At 36.9% G+C, this 23,404-nt stretch overlaps 1 protein-coding gene across 2 annotated transcripts; it reads left to right on the top strand.

Annotated features, from left to right (window-relative positions):
- Positions 1 to 10,867: 10,867 nt before the first annotated feature.
- On the top strand, positions 10,868 to 22,372 carry LOC142221840 (uncharacterized). Of its 2 annotated transcripts, XM_075291672.1 has the most exons (6): positions 10,868 to 11,007; positions 11,069 to 11,413; positions 19,096 to 20,786; positions 21,666 to 21,882; positions 21,948 to 22,141; positions 22,205 to 22,372. In XM_075291672.1, the coding sequence occupies exons 1-5, from the start codon at positions 10,969 to 10,971 to the stop codon at positions 22,116 to 22,118; spliced, it is 2,463 nt and encodes an 820-aa protein (XP_075147787.1). In that variant the 5' UTR covers positions 10,868 to 10,968; the 3' UTR covers positions 22,119 to 22,141; positions 22,205 to 22,372. The 2 variants fall into 2 exon arrangements, with proteins under 2 accessions (XP_075147787.1, XP_075147786.1); XM_075291671.1 differs by having other exon boundaries at positions 21,948 to 22,372.
- Positions 22,373 to 23,404: the final 1,032 nt, after the last annotated feature.

Genomic DNA, 23,404 nt, shown 5'->3' with positions numbered 1-23,404 from the left:
AACCCCTCATATGAAGAATTGTTTGAATTTGTTAATTGAGCAATTTTTATTAGTTTGCGTGTATAAGTTTGCCTTACAGTGGTTACAGTGAAATCGTCGGTTGTCATCGTTGTACATGTTTGAATTTGTTGCTGATAGTTCCTCTTGCTGGTGCTGAGTTTTGTTATTATGAGCATTGAGACTCGATCACAATCTAAGAAAAGGAACAGGCCGGAAATATTTGATTTGAACAGAACGACATATATAGAGGAAAAGAGATCTAGGAATCTTACCGAAATGGATCAGTCGACTAGTAATTCGAATGGGGCTGGCCAGATTAGGGATTTGTCCAACACTATAAACACGACTCCGGTGACAAATACTTTGGGTCCAGTATTTCTTCAAAATGGTGGTGATGAGGGAGAACAACACCAGAATGTTTCAAATGCAGCAGGTCCATTACAGGGTGAGTCATTGGGATATCAACGAATTTTAGAGAATCGGGTTCAGTCGGTACAAACGGAGGTGGGTGATATACGACGTGTCTTAGGTGACTTGGCGAAGGCTGTTAAAGAACTAACAGATTTAGCCATGAATCCCACAAGAAGTGATAACCGTCCGGACAATCCAATACAGCCAAGTACTGATTCGGGAAATGAGAAATCTCCGCTGGATAACTCTCACAACGTAGGAACTAGGAATTCGAATAAGGAAACCCCTGTAAATCAAAAGAAAGATAATTATGTTGTTCGAATTAATAAACTTGGTTTGATGTTTGACGGTAGTACAAATGGTCTGGGAGTTGAGGAGTTTGTGTATCGTTTAGAGTATTTTCAGTGGCAGTATAAAATCCCTTGGTCAGAAATTATTAGAGATTTCCCACTGTTGGTTACAGGTCGAGCGGAATCGTGGTATTGGTTATTCCAAAAGACCCATAAATTCCATGATTGGGAGGCATTAAAATATAGTTTACTCAGTCAGTACCAGTCATCTCGTTCGAATTTTGAAATATTGACTGATTTGGCTCAGAGGAAACAGGAAATTAACGAATCAATTGACTCTTTTTTTCATGCTATGGGACAAATAAGGGCGAAATTGGTGCAGCCCATATCGGAGTTTGATATGATAAAGATTATGAAGAAAAATGTACGGGAAAATATTGGTCGAATTGTATATCCAATTCAAGTTTCTTCAGTTGAACAACTTAGAATCGAATGTAATGAGGCGGAAAAAAATTTTCCCAGGCGTGAAAATAGGGGTGTACCACAAAACATGCGACCCACTAGGCATGTGAATGAGGTTTATATGGACTTGACTGAGACCGGATCGGAAAATGATTACGATGGAAACATGTTGCAGGATGTGTCTGAAATTCAATACGACAAGGGTGCGAAGTCACAGGTTTTATGCTGGAATTGTCGAAAAGTAGGACATTATTTCCGAGATTGTGAGGAAATGGTCAGATGTTTATTTTGCTATAAGTGTGGCAATCCTGGAACAACCACGCCAAAATGTAATGTTTGCCAACAGGGAAACCGGAACCGGGGCGTGGAGAATTTAGGGGGACCGCGTCCAAAGGAGAACCCCTTTCGAACCAAATAGGCACAATTTCGATTTTACACTCGAAGAAAAATTCAAATATAATTAATAATTTAATAATAGCAAATAGTGATAGAATTAGTTCGGGAAATAGGCATTATGTACCAATAGAGTTAAGGCAAAGAAATTATGATATAGTTAGGAATCGAATATTTGGAAATAAAGAAATAGAAAATAGTATAACTAAGATGCCAAAGGTACGTCAAAAATTTGCAAAGAAAAGGCAAGAGATGAGGATTGTGGTAGATTCTGTTAGGAAGGCATGTAGCCAAATCGATCCTAGGGTTTTCGCTGAAATTGAAATACAAGGAATTAAAATCAAGGGTTTATTAGATACTGGCGCATCGGTTAGCATTTTAGGTAAAGGTTGTCGGGAATTAATTGATAAGTTTGAAATACCATTCAGGCCTATTTATTCGAATGCAAAAACGGCTGGTGGGAAAATGTATTCAATTCTAGGAAAAGTAAGAGTAGAAATAGTTTATAAAAATAATTATAAGGAAATGGATTTATATTTGTGTCCAGATTTGGAACAAAATCTCTATTTGGGCATAGATTTTTGGAAACTTTTTGAATTAGCTCCCGACATTATAAAAATTGATGAACTTGATACTGAAAAGATTATGGAAAAATTAGTAAATGAGGATGAAAAAAATATATTGAAACCACATGATTTAACCGATGCACAGCGAGAAAGATTACACGAAGTTATTCAAAATTTTGACACATTTGAAGAAAAGGGTCTAGGTAAAACGACATTGGAAAAACACACAATCAAATTGGTCGAGGGTGCAGTCCCTGTAAAGGATCGCCATTATCCTATATCTCCGGCTGTACAGGCAATAGTTTATGAAGAGGTGGACAACATGTTGAGGTTAAATGTTATTGAGGAAAGTGAGAGTCCATGGAGCAATCGGACGACGGTTGTTCGAAAACCAGGAAAAAATCGATTCTGCTTAGACGCCCGAAAATTAAATAAATTAACTGTTAAGGATGCATATCCACTACAAAATATTGATGGTATATTAAGCAGAATCGATGAAACCTACTATATAAGCAGCGTCGATTTAAAATATGCCTTTTGGCAAATCGAGCTGGACGAGGAAAGCAAAGCCTACACCGCGTTTACAGTGCCTGGCCGCCCTTTATACCAATTTAGGGTGATGCCATTCGGGCTATGTAACGCGGCGCAGCGCTTATGTAGACTGATGGACCGAGTAGTGCCTCAACATTTAAAGGAAAATGTTTTTGTGTATTTAGACGACCTTTTGGTTATTTCCAGCGACTTCGACACTCATATGCGTCTATTGAATGAAGTTGCACAATGTCTTAGACAGGCAAATTTGACAATTGGGTTGAAAAAATCCCAATTTTGCTTCAGGGAGTTGAAGTATTTAGGTTTTATTATTGGTGATGGGAAATTGAAAACCGATCCGGACAAAGTTAAGGCCATTAAGGATATTCGTGTACCAAAAAGCCCTAGAGAAGTTCGGAGCTTCCTAGGAACTGCTGGCTGGTACCGGCGATTCATCAAAGACTTCGCTACGATAGCCGCTCCGTTGACTGATTGTCTTAAGAAGTCAAAGAAGTTCGAAATGAGTATAGAGGCTATCAACGCATTTGACAATTTGAAAAGAGCTTTGACTTCAGCTCCGGTACTACGCCATGCAGATTTTTCTAGGCGCTTTTATATACAATGCGATGCAAGTGAGTATGGTATAGGTGCGGTATTATTTCAATTGAATAACCGTGGTGAAGATCATCCTATAGCTTTTTATTCGCAAAAGCTTAATGATTGTCAACGTAAATATAGCGTCACGGAGAAAGAGTGTTTGGCGGCAGTAATGGCTATAAAGAGATTCCGTCCATATGTTGAGTTGATGCCTTTCACGGTGATCACTGACCATGCATCACTCAAATGGTTAATGGGTTTAAAAGATTTAAATGGTAGATTGGCTCGATGGTCTTTACAACTGCAGGCATTTGATTTCGATATCGAACACCGAAAGGGAGCCGACAATGTCGTTGCTGACATGTTATCAAGGGCCCCAACGACTTTGGATGTGAATGAGGTCACTATGCACGAATTACTTGATTTCGAAACGGTTGAATTTCAAAATGACGAATATCAAGACTTGATTCGACATATAGCGACAAATCAAGATAGTTTCCCGGACATTAAAATAAAAGATGGCATGATATTTAAGAGGACTCGCTGCGATAGTGAATTGGATGATGAATTGCAGTGGAAGTTATGGATTCCAACTGGCATTACTCACGAAATAATCGATAGGGCCCATAAGTCGTTTACTTCTGCTCATGGAGGGATTGCGAAAACGCTTGAACGTGTGCGAAGATTCTTTTATTGGCCACGTATGGCAATTCAAGTTAGGCAATATGTGAGCGATTGTCAGATTTGCAAGGAATCGAAATCGGCGAATGCAAATTTGATGCCCGGGATTGGTCAAGAAGTCGTGACGGAGCGGCCTTTCCAAAAGTTGTATATTGATTTTTTGGGCAAGTATCCACGTTCAAAAAAAGGCAATGCCTACATTTTCATCGTTGTGGATCACTTCACCAAATTTACATTCCTCAAAGCCATGAAAGAAGCTACGGCAACAAATGTGATAAAATTTTTAGTAGAGGAAGTTTTTCACAAATTTGGTGTTCCAGAAGTGATCCACAGCGATAATGGAGTGCAATTCGTTTCGAAAGTATTTCAGGAAATGATAGACGCCTATCGCATCACTCATATCCGTACCGCCGTGTATTCCCCTCAATCAAATGCGTCAGAGAGGGTGAATCAGTCAGTTATAACCGCGATAAGGGCCTACATGGAGGAGGATCATCGTGATTGGGACATGTACCTTTCGGAAATCGAATGTGCCTTGAGAACATCTGTTCACTCAGCCATTGGAGTAACGCCATTCTTTGCATTGTTCGGTTTCCACAGGTTTTCAAATGGGGCAGATTATAAATTGGCCCGGAAACTAATGTCCATGTCGGATCATGAGATAAAAGGCTTACAAAGGTCTGACAAATTGGAAATGATTAGGGCCAAGGTAAAAGATAATCTGCACAAATCATTTGAACGAAGCGCCGCGAGGTACAACAAAAGGGCACGTATAGTTACATTTAGGCCTGGCCAAGAGGTATATCGGCGAAATATTGTTCAATCGGACTTTTCTAAGAATATTAATTCAAAATTTTGTAAGAAATTCTTGAAATGTCGGATTGTTAAACCGATAGGACAGAATATGTATGAATTAGAAACAATGCAGGGCAAGCCGGTGGGCATATATCACGTTAAAGATATTAAAGTATAGTGCAATATAGATTTAGAATTGGTGATTTATTTCAGTGCAATATTAGGATAAGTTTGTGTTTGTGCTTGTCCTAGTATAGCAATAATTCTTAATCTATAGTGCAATATATTTTTAGTTGTCTGTGATATTTATGACCATTTTTTTTTTAACCGATTATACGACTATTCATTTTATTATACAATTTTTTTCGATTATACCGACTTTTTTTTGTGATTATACATTGGCCTATTAATTATACCTATTTTAACCTATTTATTTGTTTTAATTAAACCTAGTGGTTTCAATTATGTCCATATTTTGATCATACAGCTTTCCTTGTTATTATTTACGGAATGAAAAATGTTTGATTTTAATTACGAAATTATTTGATCCAATTGAATATTAATTTAAATTTCTTAAATTACAAATGATAGTCCCAACTATCTACATCAATAAATCGGTGATACGCGATTATGAAAAATGTAAAGGTTATATTCAAATAAAAATTTAATTTGAAAAATTTGATCTTTTCTTTCGGTGTACCGATTTATTTTTATGTCCGTCCGATAACAAAATCTTAACTACTTACGAAGAAAAGAACGTATGCCCGGTAAGTTCATACTGACATAGCCAGTCAATGCTCCATTGTAGACCCCGAGAGGGATCTGGAAAAAAATAAAAAAAAAAAAAACTTCACAAAGTATCGTGATTATGCGCTTCGATGTTATTTTGATACTTCCCTAATAGTATACACGCATATTTTGCCCGGCTCTAATCTCAGGGGTGGAGTTCCCCACGTTGGGCTCTCGGTAATCGGGAGACATAGATGTACATGAGGCCAACGCACACCAGTCCTGATGCGTTACCCTCATCAGCCCTGGAGTATTGTTGCGTGGCCCTTTTAATGGTCTACTTTTATCTTTGGGCCTTAAAAGAAAAAAAAAAAAAGAGAAATTTTTTTTTATAGGGGCCTCCTACAATGAGGCCTGGTAGCCTACTGGGCGCTCGCCTTCAAATTGTATTTCTTGTCGTTGTTTTGTTGTTGTTGTTTTTTTGGTGTGTTGCTGTTTATGGTTTATGATGCAAGGCTCGGGGGCATATGTTCGCCTGTGGATTTGTAAAATGCAATATCCAATGCCGGGGGATATTGTATTTCGCAAGTCCAGAGATGATCATATACCCCAGAATCCATGCAATGATTTTGTACAGTGGTGGTGATTATACATAGCGGGGAGACTTCAACTGCCCAGCGCGTCCCCGCCATGCATACATACATGCATATATATTACATATGAGTCTAGAGAACGTGGTCATCTATGGAGATGTGAAATTGTATATCCAATGCCGGGGGATATGTCGTTTCACATATCCAGGAGATGGTCATGTCCTCTGGAACTCAATGCTGTGAGTGCATGTGTAATTTTCATGGGTGTTGTGCATGTACGACAGGGAGACTATACTTTGCCAAACGCGTCCCTGCCGCACATGTGGTTGGTAAGTTGCATTTTTGTATCAATTGCCTGTAATTGAGTGTCCATTGTCTCCGGGAGAATACTATGAAAGAAAATTCCAGTGCCAGGGGAGATTTTTTTTCATAGATTCATCTGGTGAGGATGGACACTCAATTACACGGGATTCCAGCTCACCTGAAAAGAAAGAAAAAGAAAATATTAGTAAAATTCTAAAAATGAGGCGGTGTAAGAGAATGTGTGTGTGGCTGTCAGAACGGCTCTGAGGTATTTTCACTTTGGGTTTTGACAGCTCACTTTATTACCGACCACTGTTGCCATGCTTGACTACGAGTAGTACGACGTTAGTAGTTAGTGGAATTCGTATGGTAGATCGGTAAGGCAGTGAGGTAACGATTCATTCATAAAATCTTGTAACAGACAGTGGGAAATTTTTCAAAAACAAAAATTGGAAGGGAAAAACTAGAAGAGGCTAGATATATAGTAACAAGAGATAGGTTGAAATGGTTAAAAATAGAAATGTCTGATTGATAAAAATAGAAAATGTCGGTGAGAACAAAGGAAAATGTCGGATGGATTATAATGAGAGTATCTGGAAAGGTTTATGGCGGCTGGTATAAAAGACGTGTAGGCAAGCAAGCAGCTTCATTAGTGCAAGAGAATACTGGTGTTGAGCAAGTTCCGTGTGTTTATAGGAGAAGTGAGTGTTGGTGTAAAAGTTGTTAAATTAAAATTTTCAGTTTTTGTTTTAAATAATTTTGTTTAAATAGTTCGGCAATATTTCGCATTTGGTGGTGAAAACCTATATATAGTGAAGTGTATAGTTCCTCTAGCACAGTTTGTTAAACCCTGTATATCTACGAATAGTGCTAGCACTTGAAAGGTAAAATCACCGATAAAGAGTAGATCAGTGAGATCGATATAGTAATTGATTTCTTGATTTAGGCACTCCGGTTAACATCAATCTGGGACGATAACTTGGCGATATTGTGAGGGACACGACATTGGCAGCGAACAAGGCGATTCTAATAATCCAAGTCAAAAAGGTAGGAAGTATTATTTCCGTATTTATATGTCCGAAGAACCCACAGTACACTGAGCAATAAGGTTCGCGTTACCCACCATCAATATAAAGGACGACACCTATTGGAATCGTCCAAATCTTCAAAAAGCTAATTCTCTGAGTAAAGCTCAGCACCAGAAAAAAAAAAAACCCCAAAAAGTAAAAGAAAACACAACCATCATACATACAAATTCAGCTTTGTGCTTTTGTACTCTGTCCACAATTTTTGTTCTACTGAAAGAGAGTAATTTCAAGCTTGTCCAACATTTAAGAGCGTTTCTCACAAACACCAACATGTCAATGTTTGGAAAGCTTTGATCTCCGCCAGTCAACCAACATCCAACAAACCTGCTGTATGCAACAGCTGTCTCCCCAAGAAAATTACTTGAAACCAGTGTTGGAAGGCGGCTAATTAATTGTACGTTGACGAAAGAAATTTAAAAAAAAAAAAAGAACATATATCAGATCGACTCGAACAATATACAAAAATCAATAAAAAAAAATAGTTTTAAGATATTTGTATGCATGTATTTGTATTGTCTATATTTGTATCTTTAATATTTATGTAAGTTTGGTTTTTAAATTTTGATTTAGTTTATCCCATTTTTTGTATCTTCATAAACCATTTTATTATTTTTTTTTTGCGTTGACATCAATTTTTTTTTTGTGCTTTTGTGTGAAATGTACTAGGATCCCCAATGTTAGTGTTTTAATATTAATTTTTTTTCCTTTCATATTCAAATTTTACCCCTTTATTTTACTTACCTAAGCGAGCTCATTTAGGATAGGAAAATAGGGTTTGTTTTGTTTGTTTTTGAATTTGTATTGACTCATAACTTGTGGATTCTAATTTCAAGGATATATAGGTTGCAATAACCATTCGTTTTGAAATACTATTATCTGTATTGTGCTCTTGATTAATTCAAAGGCAGGATACTTGATTTTGTTTAAAAATTTGATTTTTATTGTTGTTTAAACCGTTTGTATTAAAGTTAGTTTATAATAGAAAAATAATAATAAATAATTTTATAAATATTAATAATACAAGAACATACTTAGGACATTTAGAATTTTGGTGTTAGGGTTAATAATAGTTTTATTTCAATAAATATGATTTTTATTTGAATGTCAAACTAAAAATAATGATGCGTTAGAGTTATTTGTTGAGGGGAAGTAAAGTAAGGTAAGTGGTGTGATGTGGGGCGGGGTACAGGGGTCATGGTAGGAAAAAGGATATAGTGACCAAGGTAGGGCGGGCGGCCGAAGGTCATAAGGCGATCTTCAACACAAAAATGGAATGTGACTATGGTGTTTTTGTTTTGTTTGTGAGTTAGGACTTTTGTTTATTGTTTACGGGCCTGGACTGGGATATCGGGATGGGACTCCCCCAGAGATGGCGACAAGGCTAGCCGGTGTTGACTTTAAAAATATCCCATAGTCGCAAAAGGGTACACGTAACAAGCGTTCAATTTCGTAAGCTGGTACGCACCTCTAATGAAAATAACAGGGTTGTCAAAAGCATATTTTGGCAGCAAACGTTTAATTTATTACAATCATTGTGTGCGTAAAAGTTTTAAAAGGTCTGTAAATAATAAACAATTTATTTGAGGAATATTTGGAACATATATTAACAATTTTTAAAAGCGATTAGCTGGTTTAAAATTTGTGTACACAGCCCTGTTTTTTTGTTGTAGACTTAAATAATTTTTTGCTACCGAAAATTTCGCTAGAGGTGCATACCGGCCTTTAGTAATAAATATTTACTGCTGCGATTATTTGTGACACTATACCACTTTAAATTTCATGTTTTTCGATAAATAAGTCACAATAAAGTGCTATTGTGAATCGATGAAGCGTCACTTTATCAAAACACAATCTGGAAAGATCGGCGCGACTTGCACTGATGAGATGTTCTGGATAGAACACCAGTGCAACGATGTTCTGGATAGCCCATACAAATGTTGTATCCAGTGCAAAAAGAAAACAGGCCTAGTGATGGATAGCAGCGTAGCTGACGTGTGTCCCATCTGTAACCGAAGGGTCACATGACACTCATCACCTTTTCGCTTGCCCAGCTAAACCTACCCGACTCACCACCAGATCACACTGGACGCACCCCACATATTTCTACAAAAGTTCCTAGATCTGGACACCAGCTGAAGTACCAAAGCATTGAACAAATTGGATGAAAATACATTAAAAATGGTTACAACAACAACAACTAATGTCTTGCCACGGGGCCAGCGGCGGCTTGACGGCTATGTGTGTAAATATAACCATAGCGATAGGCGGTAGGCGAACACTTATTTACGTGTATTTCTTATGGGAAGCCCAAAATCCGCGACGGAATACCGTGACGGCTAGCGGCGTGTCGCTAAATTAAAACTTATTCTAACTCCTTGGCGAAAACTGGTATAGTGTTGTCATCACTTATCAATTTTTTAACTCACCACTAGGAATTGCTGTTGCCTGGACACGTGTAGATTATTTTTTCTTGAAATAACTCAACAAATAACAAGCCATTGTATGTTTTTATTCAACTTCATTGTTTAATATTGTCAAAGCATGCTGTATTGACAACAAAAACGCTAGGAAATGTGAAAAAGGGAATTATTCGCCGTCAAGCTTATTGTATTTGCCGTTGCGGCAAAAATGTTTCGCCTACCGCCTATCGCTATGGTTATATTTACACACTATGCCAATACAAGTTAGTCTATTCGGCAGAGGACAATTATGCGCCGTCCAGATCATAAGTTTATCCGGACGACAGTAGGTCTATTCGCGTACTTTTCTAGCAAAAAAAAATATCCATTAAAAACTAGCAAGAAAGTAATGCGCCTTGCAAATTATAAGTTTATCCAGACGACAGTGGTCGTTTCGAACATATCCCATATATTGGCCACATTATAAGTTAAGTCCGAAGGCATAATCGATACTGCTGCATGTTAATGGGATAGAGAACACATTTACCGATTATTTAGTCATCAACGAATTGTCGTATCGATTGGACACACTGTAAGATTTTTTACAAGCACAAAAATTCCGTCCGGCAAAACTTATAGTCTGTAATGCGCTTTACAGACTATCAGTTATTCCGGACGACAGTGCTCGTGTCGAACATATCCCATATATTGTGCACATTATAAGTTAAGTCCGAAGGCATAATCGATACTGCTGCATGTTTATGGGATCGATAACACATTTACCGATTATTTAGTCATCGCCGACAAGTCGTATCGATCCGACACACTGTAAGATTCTTTACAAACACCGACATTCCGTCCGGAATAACTGATAGTCTGTAAAGCGCATAAAACACATATGTCTTTTATAGAAAAAATTGAACAGAAATATTATTGTACAAATAATCTTCTACTGTGGACTGCTCTCACGACATTTTTACAACAAAATACAGCATTGCCATATGCGTATAAAAACATATGTTCCAGAAAGCGGCAACGTAGCTTTGTTTTTGTTTACCAAATAAAAATGCAGTTTAACAAATTTTCAATTCAGTGTTGCTTTATTTTCTAAATTCATTCACTTTTGAAAAATGCTACTAAAATATGAAGCAACATTAATTGCATATCAGGTATGTAAATGCTGAATACATATACGAGACTTAAATACATGAGAGACTCAAATCGTTTCAGTATAAGGAAAAAACCATTTATTGTCGAGTAAATGTGGTTCCAACAAAATCTTGTGAACATCAAAACACCTGCAGATCTCTGACATATCAACAATGGCAAAATTTTGACAAAGAACTGCGTTCATGGTTGGACATAAAGGCTGAAAAGGATTGCCCAGATTCGGAGGAGGGCACACTATGTTCATTTGTTGTTAAACCAAATGTTGAAGTTAAAATTCGAAAATCGACATTATCGACGAAATATTTCTACAAATGTGTTCAATATACGGATTCTTCGGAAGTATTCAAAAAATCAGACAGTGAAACAATACTGGAATGTAATTTGGAATATAAAGATTCTAACAAGGTGAGTTGTTGTTGTAACAGTTTTAGTGTAATTTCATCCAATTTGTTCAATGCTTTGGCTATTCAGCTGGTGTCCAGATCTAGGAACTCTGCGACAAGGGTGGGGTGCGTCCAGAGTGATCTGGTGGTGAGTCGAGTAGGTTTAGCTGGGCAATCAAAAAGGTGACGAGTGTCATGTGGCCCTTGGTTTAGAGATGGGACACACGCCAGTTACGCTGCTATCAATCACTGATAGGCTGCACTTGCCTGATCTTAATTGGGCTAAAACCACCCTAGTCTGCCATGGGAGGTCTATTTCCTCCGGTGCAATGGGCGGTGGTCAGACTCCGAGAACAGGATTAACCTTGTAGCTTCTCACCGCTTCAGCTACAGTATCCTCATGAAGCCTGTTCAGACCTGTCTGATATGCTGCCTGATCTCACAAGGTGAGTAAGGGAGCACTATTACAATTTGGTTAACAATTGTATGTATAAGAATAGAGAAGCCTTGCTGTTATTCGGTGAAGTTAGAAGATACTAATCGATGTTAGAGAATTTACAAATAATAACAACACTTCATATCTGCCACAAATTTGGACAGTTTTTAGTAAATCGGCATTCGTACTTGATCTGTCCAAGCGGGTAACTGCTCAATAACCTCTGAATGACCACTGAGGCTCTGGTGGATGGGAACAGAAGAAAGTCGTTAAGTTCACCATATAGACTAAAATAGTCGCTACGTATCTTCCATTCCACCTACTGCAAGTCGTCATCAGCGTAAAAACAAGATATTCAAGCTGTTTAGTGGGGGCGTAAATTCCCACTAAATTTATATGGGGTTTTGATGGGGTTGAATTCCTAGGTCGGTATAGACCTTTCAATTTGTCACTATGAATTTGAGGTCGACTTTGACCTCTAAAAATGTCCCCGATGTCCGTCCGATTTTTACCACTCTTTGCCTTATTTGAATAATTAACACTTTTATCGGTTTGTTGGTTTTTTATTTATAATGTTTTATTTCTTTCTTAATTCATTATGTATGTATAATGTTGTTTGTACGTTTTATTTCTGTTTTATTCAATTAATATATTTGTTTCACAATGGACATATTTTGTTATAAGTTGGTGTGTATTTCCTTTATTTATGATTGATCTTTTGTTTGTTTGATGTTCGATTACAATGACGCGACCGGTGTAAAGAGTTGACGACTACTGATCTGTTGCATGCATTTGTTCCCACTCCTATGCGTTGGAGTGTGCACAAAGCATGCAACGAAATCAACAACAACAAAAGGGCCATACCGTTACCCTATGATTGTAGGCAAATGAGTAGTTGGTAAAGCAAAAAGAATGTGCCAAAATTAAAAAGGTCGTTGACTTCAATGTCAAATGTATTATTGGAAATATGAATTGTATATTAGGGTGGGTCATGGTTTTGTTACTACAAAATTGAATTGAAAAGAAATAAATTGTACATTTAAACAGGAAAAGAAATGTTAAATAATTCAAATGAAATAAATTCAAAACAAATTAAGCAAATAATTTTACAAATTGAATTTTTGTATTTTTCTTTGTAAAATTGTTGGTTTAATGTCGTTCGACATTAAACATGCCGGCCTCTCCGTGATGGACTCCAGGTGATGTCAGGATGATGTACCTCATTGTAGAACGTCTGTATATTGTATTTGGATGAGTTGAAATTCAGTCTTGGTGGTGAGTTATTGATCTGATATCATGGTCGTATGGTGGATATATGTTGTGTGGGAATTCGTATTTGTTGATATGTTTCTAGAAGTCGATAGTTCTCCAGGTAAATTATCGTTGAGATTCAAATTCGAGAGGTCTGACGGCGAAAAATACGAAAAGTCGAACTGATTGTCGGGAATCAGAAAATTAATGTACCGGGCATTTTTTTTAAAGGCGATGCTGGTCATATGTGCATGTAATTGTTCTTGGAAATTGAGATCTTGACGAAAGGATGAATGTCTTTTGTTATTCCAGGGAGGATCAAGCCACCTCACATATAGATTGCCTTTTGCACAAAATGCGGATTTGTATGCAGGTGATTTGGATTTGCGTCCAAGTTTCGCTAGGTCGATTTTCGAAAATTGGTTCAAAATTGCTGTTTCGAGGCAGATTGATAAGTCTTGAGGTTTGAAGTTTAAAATTTTGATTTTGGCTCTGGAGGCAGATTTTTTGTTGATTATTAAAATTCTGGTATACATACATTTTTGAATTGAAGTCGATGGGCGACTTGAAATACATCTTCTGAAGGTGATGAGAGGTAAGTAGTTCTTTAGGAAGTCATTTATATCCGCTTGAGGGATTGTTCTGGCTAATTGAAGATCCAGATATGAATTGTTTAGGTCAATGTCAGCAAAGGTGTTGAACATCCTTCCCAGTTTGGTGAATGACAATAAGTCAGAATACTTTGAAGAAGAAAGTTTACTCAAAATTCGACGCGATGGGGTAATTAATTTAATTCCGTAGTGATTGTTGTGTTGATTTGACCTCAAAAGGTGTTTTGAGGTCGCCTCCGCCCCCAAAAAATGGGCGAAGTTGATATCTAACTGATACGCATTAGATATCACTTTAGCTGGACGTGCTGTCAATCTCCCCACAATCAAGGTCATGGCTGTATTTTGTGTCAAAAGAGACGCTGACGACGTGCCAACTACCAAAAAGTTCGATTGCTCCATCGGTTCTCCCACAATCAAGTCTGGAACTGTTTTTTGTGGCGAAGGAAGCCCAAATGGACGCATCGAGGCTTTAAGGTCTGGAAACTGTTCTGCAAAGTCAAGTCCAATGAATAGGTCGATTGGCTGACTGGAACCACAAGGTAAGTTTTCGATTCTGTTGTAAAAGTCGAAGTACTCATTTATAGATGAAAATATATATGATGAAGTAAAAAAGGTCGATGATGCAATTGCAGCTTGCATTAGGCTCAATTCTGCTCGACTTGATGGATGTCTAAGTTCATGGTTGAAGTGAATAAAATTACTAGTCGGATTTGTAGTTTTATATTGTAATAGGTAGTAGGTTGAGGAATGAACTTCTGCTCGGCTTGGTGGAGGACTGAGCTCATTGTTGGAACGAATAAAATTACAAATAGGTTTTGTAATGCCTTGATCTAGATTTGCTGTAGAATGAACTTCTGCTCGGCTTGGAGGGCTGAGTTCATGTTTTGAATGAATAAAATTACAAGTCGGTGTTGCAATTTTATCTGTAACTAGGTTTGTGATTGATGAATGAACTTCTGCTCGGCTTGATGGAGGATTGAGTTCATTGTTGGAACAAATAAAATTACAAATAGGTTTTGCAATAATGTCGTGAACTAGATTTGTGGTCGAAGAATGAACTTCTGCTCGGCTTGGAGGGCTGAGTTCATGTTTTGAATGAATAAAATTACAAGTCGGTGTTGCAATTTTGTTTGGCACTAGGTCTGTTACTGAGGAATGAACTTCGGCTCGGCTTGATGGAGGTCTGAGTTCATGTCCTGAATAATCTGTGATGAAGATTTGAGTAGGTCGTCGATCGGTCGGTTTAAATTCTAGTTTTTGGTGACTAGAATCCTGAACTAAACTAATTTGTGGATGATGTATGGACGAATGTCGGCTATCATCGCATAAAGTTGACGATGTGATGTCTCGTTGATCACGATGTCGATTAGACTTAACATTGTTGGGAGTGTAAGTCGTGATTTTCTGCTTCGAGAAGGTTTGTGTAGGCAAAGTCTTAGGTCGTGGTAGGACGGTATGATTTGTGGACTGTATATTTTGTTTGGTTTGTAGAGTGGACTGTATTTTATTTTCGGATGAGTTAGGTTGAAATGTGGACTGTAAAATTGTATTTGAGAATGTATCCTGTGTTTCTTTAGGTCGATAAAGAGGTCCAGGAACTAATTGGATTGTATTGTCAACCAAGAGGTCTGATGATTTTAGATGTGAAGTTTGTACTATAAGTCGATTTTCAGTGCATGAGATTTGGTTTGGGTGTGGTTTTGATAAATGAAATTTGTTTTGAGAAAGGCGGGACATCTTGGAGTTGAATTGGTGAGAAGTCTGGGAAGTTTTTGAAGTTTGTATTATTGATTTTATGTTTCTCGAAAATATTTTATATTTGTTGAAAGTCTTCCAATATTTTACCCTGAGTTGCTTTGGGTTTATTGGATTAGCATTTTGCTGAATTAGGTCTTGACATTTGTCGGATGCATCTTGTATTTGAAACCATAAGTCTTCTGAATGATTTAGAAGGAATTCCAAGGTCGCGATGTGATAATCGATTTGACTGCTGTCGTCGGTTTCTACAAGATCAATTAAATCATCACACAAATTATGAAACTTTTGTACGACGTCCATTTTTGTTTGTAAATTCTTCAAAATAATTCGAAACTGGAATTTTGTGAGGTCGAAAATAAAAAGAATTGAAAAAATCCCACGAAATGTCAATATTATAGGTCAACTGACGGTGGTATGTTGAAAGTTTATCAAAAATCGAGAAATTTCAAATGAAAAAATTTCCAAAAAATGTCCCCGCAAAATTTCAAAAAAGGTCCGATCTGGCAACTCAATTTACCGATTCGCCAATATGTAAACAAATGAGTCGATGAGAGCGAATAAATCGGGATGAAGAGGAAAGCAAAAGTGATTGTACTTACTCCGTTGCTTTTTTGCGAGTGTAAAGAAGTGAAGTCTCTTTGTTGTAATCGTATGGATGTTGATAAATAAACGGAGGTCTTTCAAGAAAAAGAGAAAATCACTTTGAGGTCAACACTTTTGAAAATTTAGTTTTAGATTTTTTTCCGTTAGAATTTACAGTTGCTTTTCACAAAACGTCACTTTTTTGAAATCTTGATTTTCACTTGTTTAATGTCACACAACTTTATTTGCTTTAATTGCATTTATGCATTTTATTTCACAGGTCAAAAAAATTTATTTTTTTTTTTTATTTTTTTTTTATTTTTTATTTTTTTTTTTTTTAGAAAAATTTACAATTTTCCCAAAAAGATGTCACTGGAATTTGCACAAGTTGTTTTCTCTCTTCTCTTTTCAAGATTTCAAAAATATTAAATAATTTGTTTCACAAATAATTTTCAGTCACCAATGTATTATTTTTTTTTTTGTTATTATTATTTTCTGTTAAAGTATGTCTTTCACCACAGTTTTTATTCTTTTTGAGTTTAGTTTAAACTATTTCACTCAATATCTCATTTATGGAGTTAGGTCAATCTGCCTTTCACCAAAAGTCACCTGTTGCACAAACAAACTTCAATAGCTATTGTTCACAAAGGTCACTTGAACATTTAACTAAAACACTTATTCGGTTCGATTAGGACCAAATGTTTAGTGGGGGCGTAAATTCCCACTAAATTTATATGGGGTTTTGATGGGGTTGAATTCCTAGGTCGGTATAGACCTTTCAATTTGTCACTATGAATTTGAGGTCGACTTTGACCTCTAAAAATGTCCCCGATGTCCGTCCGATTTTTACCACTCTTTGCCTTATTTGAATAATTAACACTTTTATCGGTTTGTTGGTTTTTTATTTATAATGTTTTATTTCTTTCTTAATTCATTATGTATGTATAATGTTGTTTGTACGTTTTATTTCTGTTTTATTCAATTAATATATTTGTTTCACAATGGACATATTTTGTTATAAGTTGGTGTGTATTTCCTTTATTTATGATTGATCTTTTGTTTGTTTGATGTTCGATTACAATGACGCGACCGGTGTAAAGAGTTGACGACTACTGATCTGTTGCATGCATTTGTTCCCACTCCTATGCGTTGGAGTGTGCACAAAGCATGCAACGAAATCAACAACAACAAAAGGGCCATACCGTTACCCTATGATTGTAGGCAAATGAGTAGTTGGTAAAGCAAAAAGAATGTGCCAAAATTAAAAAGGTCGTTGACTTCAATGTCAAATGTATTATTGGAAATATGAATTGTATATTAGGGTGGGTCATGGTTTTGTTACTACAAAATTGAATTGAAAAGAAATAAATTGTACATTTAAACAGGAAAAGAAATGTTAAATAATTCAAATGAAATAAATTCAAAACAAATTAAGCAAATAATTTTACAAATTGAATTTTTGTATTTTTCTTTGTAAAATTGTTGGTTTAATGTCGTTCGACATTAAACACAAGCGGCTTAGGTTAGGTTAGGTGGCAGCCCGATGTATCAGACTCACTTAGACTCTTCAGTCCATTGTGATACCACATTGGTGAACTTCTCTCTTATCACTGAGTGCTGCCCGATTCCATATTAAGCTCAATGACAAGGGACCTCCTTTTTATAGCCGAGTCCGAACGGCGTTCCACATTGTAGTGAAACCACTTAGAGAAGCTTTGAAACCCTCAGAAATGTCACCAACATTACTGAGGTGGGATAATCCACCGCTGAAAAACTTTTTGGTGTTCGGTCGAAGCAGGAATCGAACCCACGACCTTGTGTATGCAAGGCGGGCATGCTAACCATTGCACCACGGTGGCTCCCATTCAAGCGGCTTGCTGGTAGCATTTTGGCGCGGACAATAACTAATCTACTTCTCGATTACCTATAAAGCAATTGACCGGTTAGTGAAAAAGCAAACGATAGTACAGACTCCTCAGACAAGTGATACGTTGTGTATTAACATACTGACCTGTCAGAACGCTGCTTTAGATCTGCGTCTGGGTGACTCCGCAGTACCCAACTCTTTTTGTAGAGATATCAAAACAGATATAATGCTTTGACATCGCAGTAACCATTTAAAACACAATCACCCAGGAATGTAAGGGGTTTCCAGAGTGCGAGAACTAGCGCTACAAAGAGAGCCGCTAAATCAGGCAGAATACTAGGCAGGTCTAAACCAGATTCATAGGACGTTATCTAGGCGAGTTCATACCTGTATCAGAGTGTAATTAGGGAAGCCAAACCTATGCGTTCTAGGGATTGTAGAACGCATAGGTTTCAAAATGTGGCAAATTTGACTAATTGACTTTTGCAAAAGCCGTCTTTCCAAATTTCCAAAAAGTTCAAAAGTCGACTACTCGATTTTAAAAATTGCAAAAATTCAACATCGACTTTTCGGTTTTGAAAAGTCACTTCTTGAAAATAAGAATTTTTCAAAACTGGCACGTAGTTGCGGTGGGAGCATCGGTGGATGCAGTAGTAATCCATTATCGTACACCAAAGTGCCTATGACCGCTCAGTGTGCGTTCCTGAAACCAGCTATAAAGTCCTGGGTGTTTTAGGAACCCAGACGAGATACCAGAGCGGAATAATTGTTACCAAGATGGATCTAAAATCGGATTTTTATAATTTGTTGTGCTCGGAATAGTTTCCAAGATGGCTATACGGTCCATTTTCTACTACAGACCCTAAGTTAGTTGATCCCGCGATTTGTATCTCATTTAGTAAAAAAATTGGTATCTGTCGATCCTACAGTACATCAAGACATTGAACTATATGTCCGTCTTTGGATCAGAGAATTAAGCCACCGCGGACAATTTACGGTGAGTCGGCTTATCTCGACTGAAATGTAGATGCCAATCAATGAATACATATTCCTTAAATTAAAAACAAAATCAAAATGTTCTCACTTTAAAAGGCGAGGAAAAACATAATTCATTAGAGCCAATTTTAAAAGTCCGTAATTGTTTGAAGTCGATTAAACATAAACCATCCATCAAACGGATTTTTTTTTTGTTTTCACAGCTACCACCCACACCTTCAATACCTCATGATGAATACGATCCAATTGCATCAACAGTAACTAATGATAATTCAATAAGTCCATTATCATACGAACCTTACACGCCATCTAAGAGGACACGTAAATACAGTCAGCTTGATAAAATAAAAACACCGGGATTAGATTTCTTGGGATTTGATAGTGCGGAAGATGGATATTCACCTAAACCGGAGAGAGATACAGCTGAAAGCGATATAACAATACCAGTATATAAGCCGGCGCCAATAAGCGAAAGTCCAATAACAAATGATAGCGAGGAAGTTGTTCCGGAAACTGAAGATGAATCCTTGTCAAATAAAGGTAGTCGATCCAAACGTATGCGGGAAAAACGCCATCTTCAGTCTGAGTTTGGAGAATATGTACCCGAGAGCCAAGAAACTTTAGGAGGTGCTCCCACCTACAAACCCACACCTATAGATGATATAAAACAAAATGTGCCAAATGTGCCTAAGGAGAATAAAATAAAAAAAGACAAAGAGAAAGAGAAAAACGATTGCAAATCCAAATCATGTGAAGATCGCAAGTTGGAGGAAACCGAAAAGACTTCCATAGAAAAAACTAGCAGCCATCGTAGATTGGAAAATAAAATATCGAGCTCTAGTGAAGATGATTTGGAAAAAATAATTTCTCGACCTAAAGATAAATCCAAAAAGAATGAAAAATCGAAATATAGAGATAAAGATGGCAAAAAGGATAAGGATCTTAAAGGAGATGAAGTAAAAAGAGAGAAAAAAGTCCACGAATCCGTTAAGGAAATCAACAAAACATCTTTATCGTCGAGTGAAGAAGAATTTGAGAAACCGGTTACCCAGGAAAAAGAAAAGAAAAAGAAAGACAAATACAAAGAATACGAAAAGAAATATACTAAAGAAGAAAATAATAAAGAAAGACTGGTCGAAACTAAGAGAAAATCTGGGGAGGATAATGAAAAACAGTCGAGCAGACAAAAAGATAGGAAAAAAGAGAAACACAGATCGAAGGAATCAACATCAAAATCCCAAAATGTAGAAAACTCTTCTGATCCTGTATCAAGCAATAAGGACAGAGAAAATTCCCCCTCAGTTAGACGTTCGGAACGTTCTCCCGTAAAACCCCGGAGATTTATTGACGAGCAAGAAAAAATCGAAGTCCGCAAGAAACCCAAAACCTCTCCCAAAAATAAAGAACTCTTTGGTACAGATGATGATGACGACACAGAACATAAACAACCTGTTAGTGATACTAATAACAATGCCCGTAGTAAATTAGCGGCAGCATTCCAAACACCAAAAGGCGACAAAACGAAATCCCTAATGTTGTCCTCATCTTCATCCTCATCATCGGCCAAAAAGAAACGTAAACGTAACGAATGTGAACAAGAAAGGGCCGATATGAGCAAATGGTTGGGTAAAAAAGACAAAATAAACAAATCCACGGAACTTACGGCATCTAAATCTTTTGAGGAAAAATCTTCCAAAAAATTAAAATCGAAAAAAGATGAAAAGGACCGCATACGGTCCAAATCCGATTCTCCCCCTCCAATCGATATTGTCATGCTCTCTGAAAAGGAAATGGAGACAATTCGTAACAAAGCCAAGCTTCAATGTGAAGACAATGCACGACTTAAAGCTGTTTTGGATCAAATGAACGTAGCACCCAAGGAAGTAGAGCAATTGTAAGTATAAGTCGTAATTTATTTTTATTGCATTGTAAGTGTTCACCGATAGGTTAGGTTCGGTTAGGTGGCAGCCCGATGTATCAGGCTCACTTAGACTATTCAGTCCATTGTGATACCACATTGGTGAACTTCTCTCTTATTGAAACCCTCGAAATGTCACCAGCATTACTGAGGTGGGATAATACACCGCGGAAAAACTTTTGTGGTGTTCGGTCGAAGCAAGAATCGAACACACGACCTTGTGTATGCAAGTCGGGCATGCTAACCATTGCACCACGGTGGGTCCCAAGTGTTCACCGATAATGTGTCTACAATGCTATTTTTTTGTAATTGGGTTAGGGCCGTTAAAATGGGGTTCTAGAAACATTTTACGTTTTCGCATCCTTTGGAGTTTTTCAGTATTTTTATTCCATTTAATCCGTCTTTACCAACAAAAAATTTATACATGACTACACAAATTCAGATAGTCCATCTTCGTTTTCTCATTCTCCTCCACCCAATTCATTCTCATCAGTATCGTATGCATGTCCCTACTCTACTGAGTACGATACATCTTCCACATAAGAACTATTACTACCAAGACAATCCAGTGCCTCAGGGGCGGGACTTTCATCAACCAGAGTTCTTTGTTTTGCTTCGGAAACATTCCCACCTAAACACTATCAAAGTATTCTCTTTGCTTTTCATAGAGAAATCTGAAATAAAACAAACTTGGTAAAATACATATTCCTTTGGCATCTGGGGTCAAATGTATATAAATCGGGCGAATGATATCTGAAGATAGTGGAGGGTATAATATAGTTGCCCCAGCCCGACTTTCCTCACCTGTTTTTTTGTAACTACATTAAATATAATTTCTTACATTTATCCTTTTAGATCATTGGAAAGCATGACACTTGTTGAACTAATGGACACCTTTGAGTTGTACAAAACTGATCTAGATAAAATTTATGAGAAATATCGTAAAAAAGATCATGTCAAGAGCCATGACGGTGTCAATCATTGTCTAGTTATTGGACTTATAGATCAACACAAACAATTCAAAATGTTGGAAAAATTATCGGAGGTTTATAATAGCACAAATAGTACAACTGTAAGTAAATCAGTAAAATATAACATAAAAATGAATTTACATGAAATTGCATTTTCAATTTTTAGCATGCCACCCTATATGCTAATGCCCTATTGCCAGAATGGATTTTACGTATTTTCATGGAAAAATTTAATCTAACACGTTGTGAGGCCATACAGCACATTGAGGATCAAGAAATCTATAAGTCATATTTAGAAGCCCAAAATGAAAATTCATTCCTAGATGATCCAATTTGAGATATGTGGTGACAAAGATGATGGTATTGTTTTTGTTATCTTTGCTCTAAACCCATAAACTAAACTTTATACTTATTTAATTTAAGCTGTGCTATGCCATAATTTTTTGGATTTATACAGTTTTTCCCTATTTTGTTTTGTGTTAAATTTAACAGTGAAGCTCTATCAATACTGGTCAAACCGTATTTTCAAACCCCTTCTCAATTTTTGTGTTTAATATGAAATAAACTTTTTTTAAATCTATATAAATATAATTCAAACTATTTTTATTTTATTATTATTTCATTCGAACCAGGCACGTAAACGGCAAGTAGGGATCCTGTGCCGTCAATGGTTTGGTGTACTCAGCAGCCAATTTCCCATCTTCTACTCTCTTATTGTCTTTGTTCGAAAATACCCTTATATTTGGAAGCACAAACAGAAAATTCATTCCTAGAGAACCTTATAAAGATTAAGGTGAAAAAGATTTTGTTGACGAATAAACTAAAATTGATACAAACAGTGGTAGGTTAAAGCGGTAGAGGTTATAGAGGATAACACTAATCTGTAGAAAAGGGATTGGTTTCCACTTAGACCAAATTGGACCATTGTAATTCCTCATAGTTGTTTCATCTATCCTCCTTCGCTAGGATTGATCCTTTCATATTAGCGTTTTCAAACAAGTTTTCTAGGACTTCCATTCAGAAGCTTTGATGAAGGCATGTATATTCTTCGGATTACAGAACCGTAAATCAGTAATGTCGTGAAACAAGTTTTCAAACAAGTTTTCTAGGACTTCCATTCAGAAGCTTTGATGAAGGCATGTATATTCTTCGGATTACAGAACCGTAAATCAGTAATGTCGTGAAAGAAAACGGAGCTCAGAATCTTGCTTCTTCAAGGCCTTGATGAAGAAACTGATATCGCTTCTGAATATCGGCCTTATCAACAGAAGTTCTGCAGCTTTGGCAATGGCAAATACCTCTGCCTGAAAAATGTTGCATACGCTGTCCATGTTATATGACTCTCTAACCTTCAACCCCGCGCAGCAAATACAACTCCCAGTGCATTCGACCATTTTGTGAAATTAATTGGGGGTAGGCCATACTTGCGTAAATTCATTCGTAAAATAATTTTCAATTTCCCGGTTTCTGAAATACTTTTCTAATGAAATTATTTCGAAAGTACAACCAAAAACCTATCCAATGGTGATAGTTTCGTTTTGGAACCCCGAACGCTTGCCATTCGGGGTCACACTAGTGTAAATACACTCGGAAAATAATTTTAAATTTTCCCGTTTTCTGAAA

Source organism: Haematobia irritans, chromosome 1 (assembly GCF_050003625.1).
Source record: "Haematobia irritans isolate KBUSLIRL chromosome 1, ASM5000362v1, whole genome shotgun sequence".
In the NCBI taxonomy this organism is placed as follows: domain Eukaryota; kingdom Metazoa; phylum Arthropoda; class Insecta; order Diptera; family Muscidae; genus Haematobia; species Haematobia irritans.
This window is presented reverse-complemented; position numbering and strand designations above follow the sequence as displayed.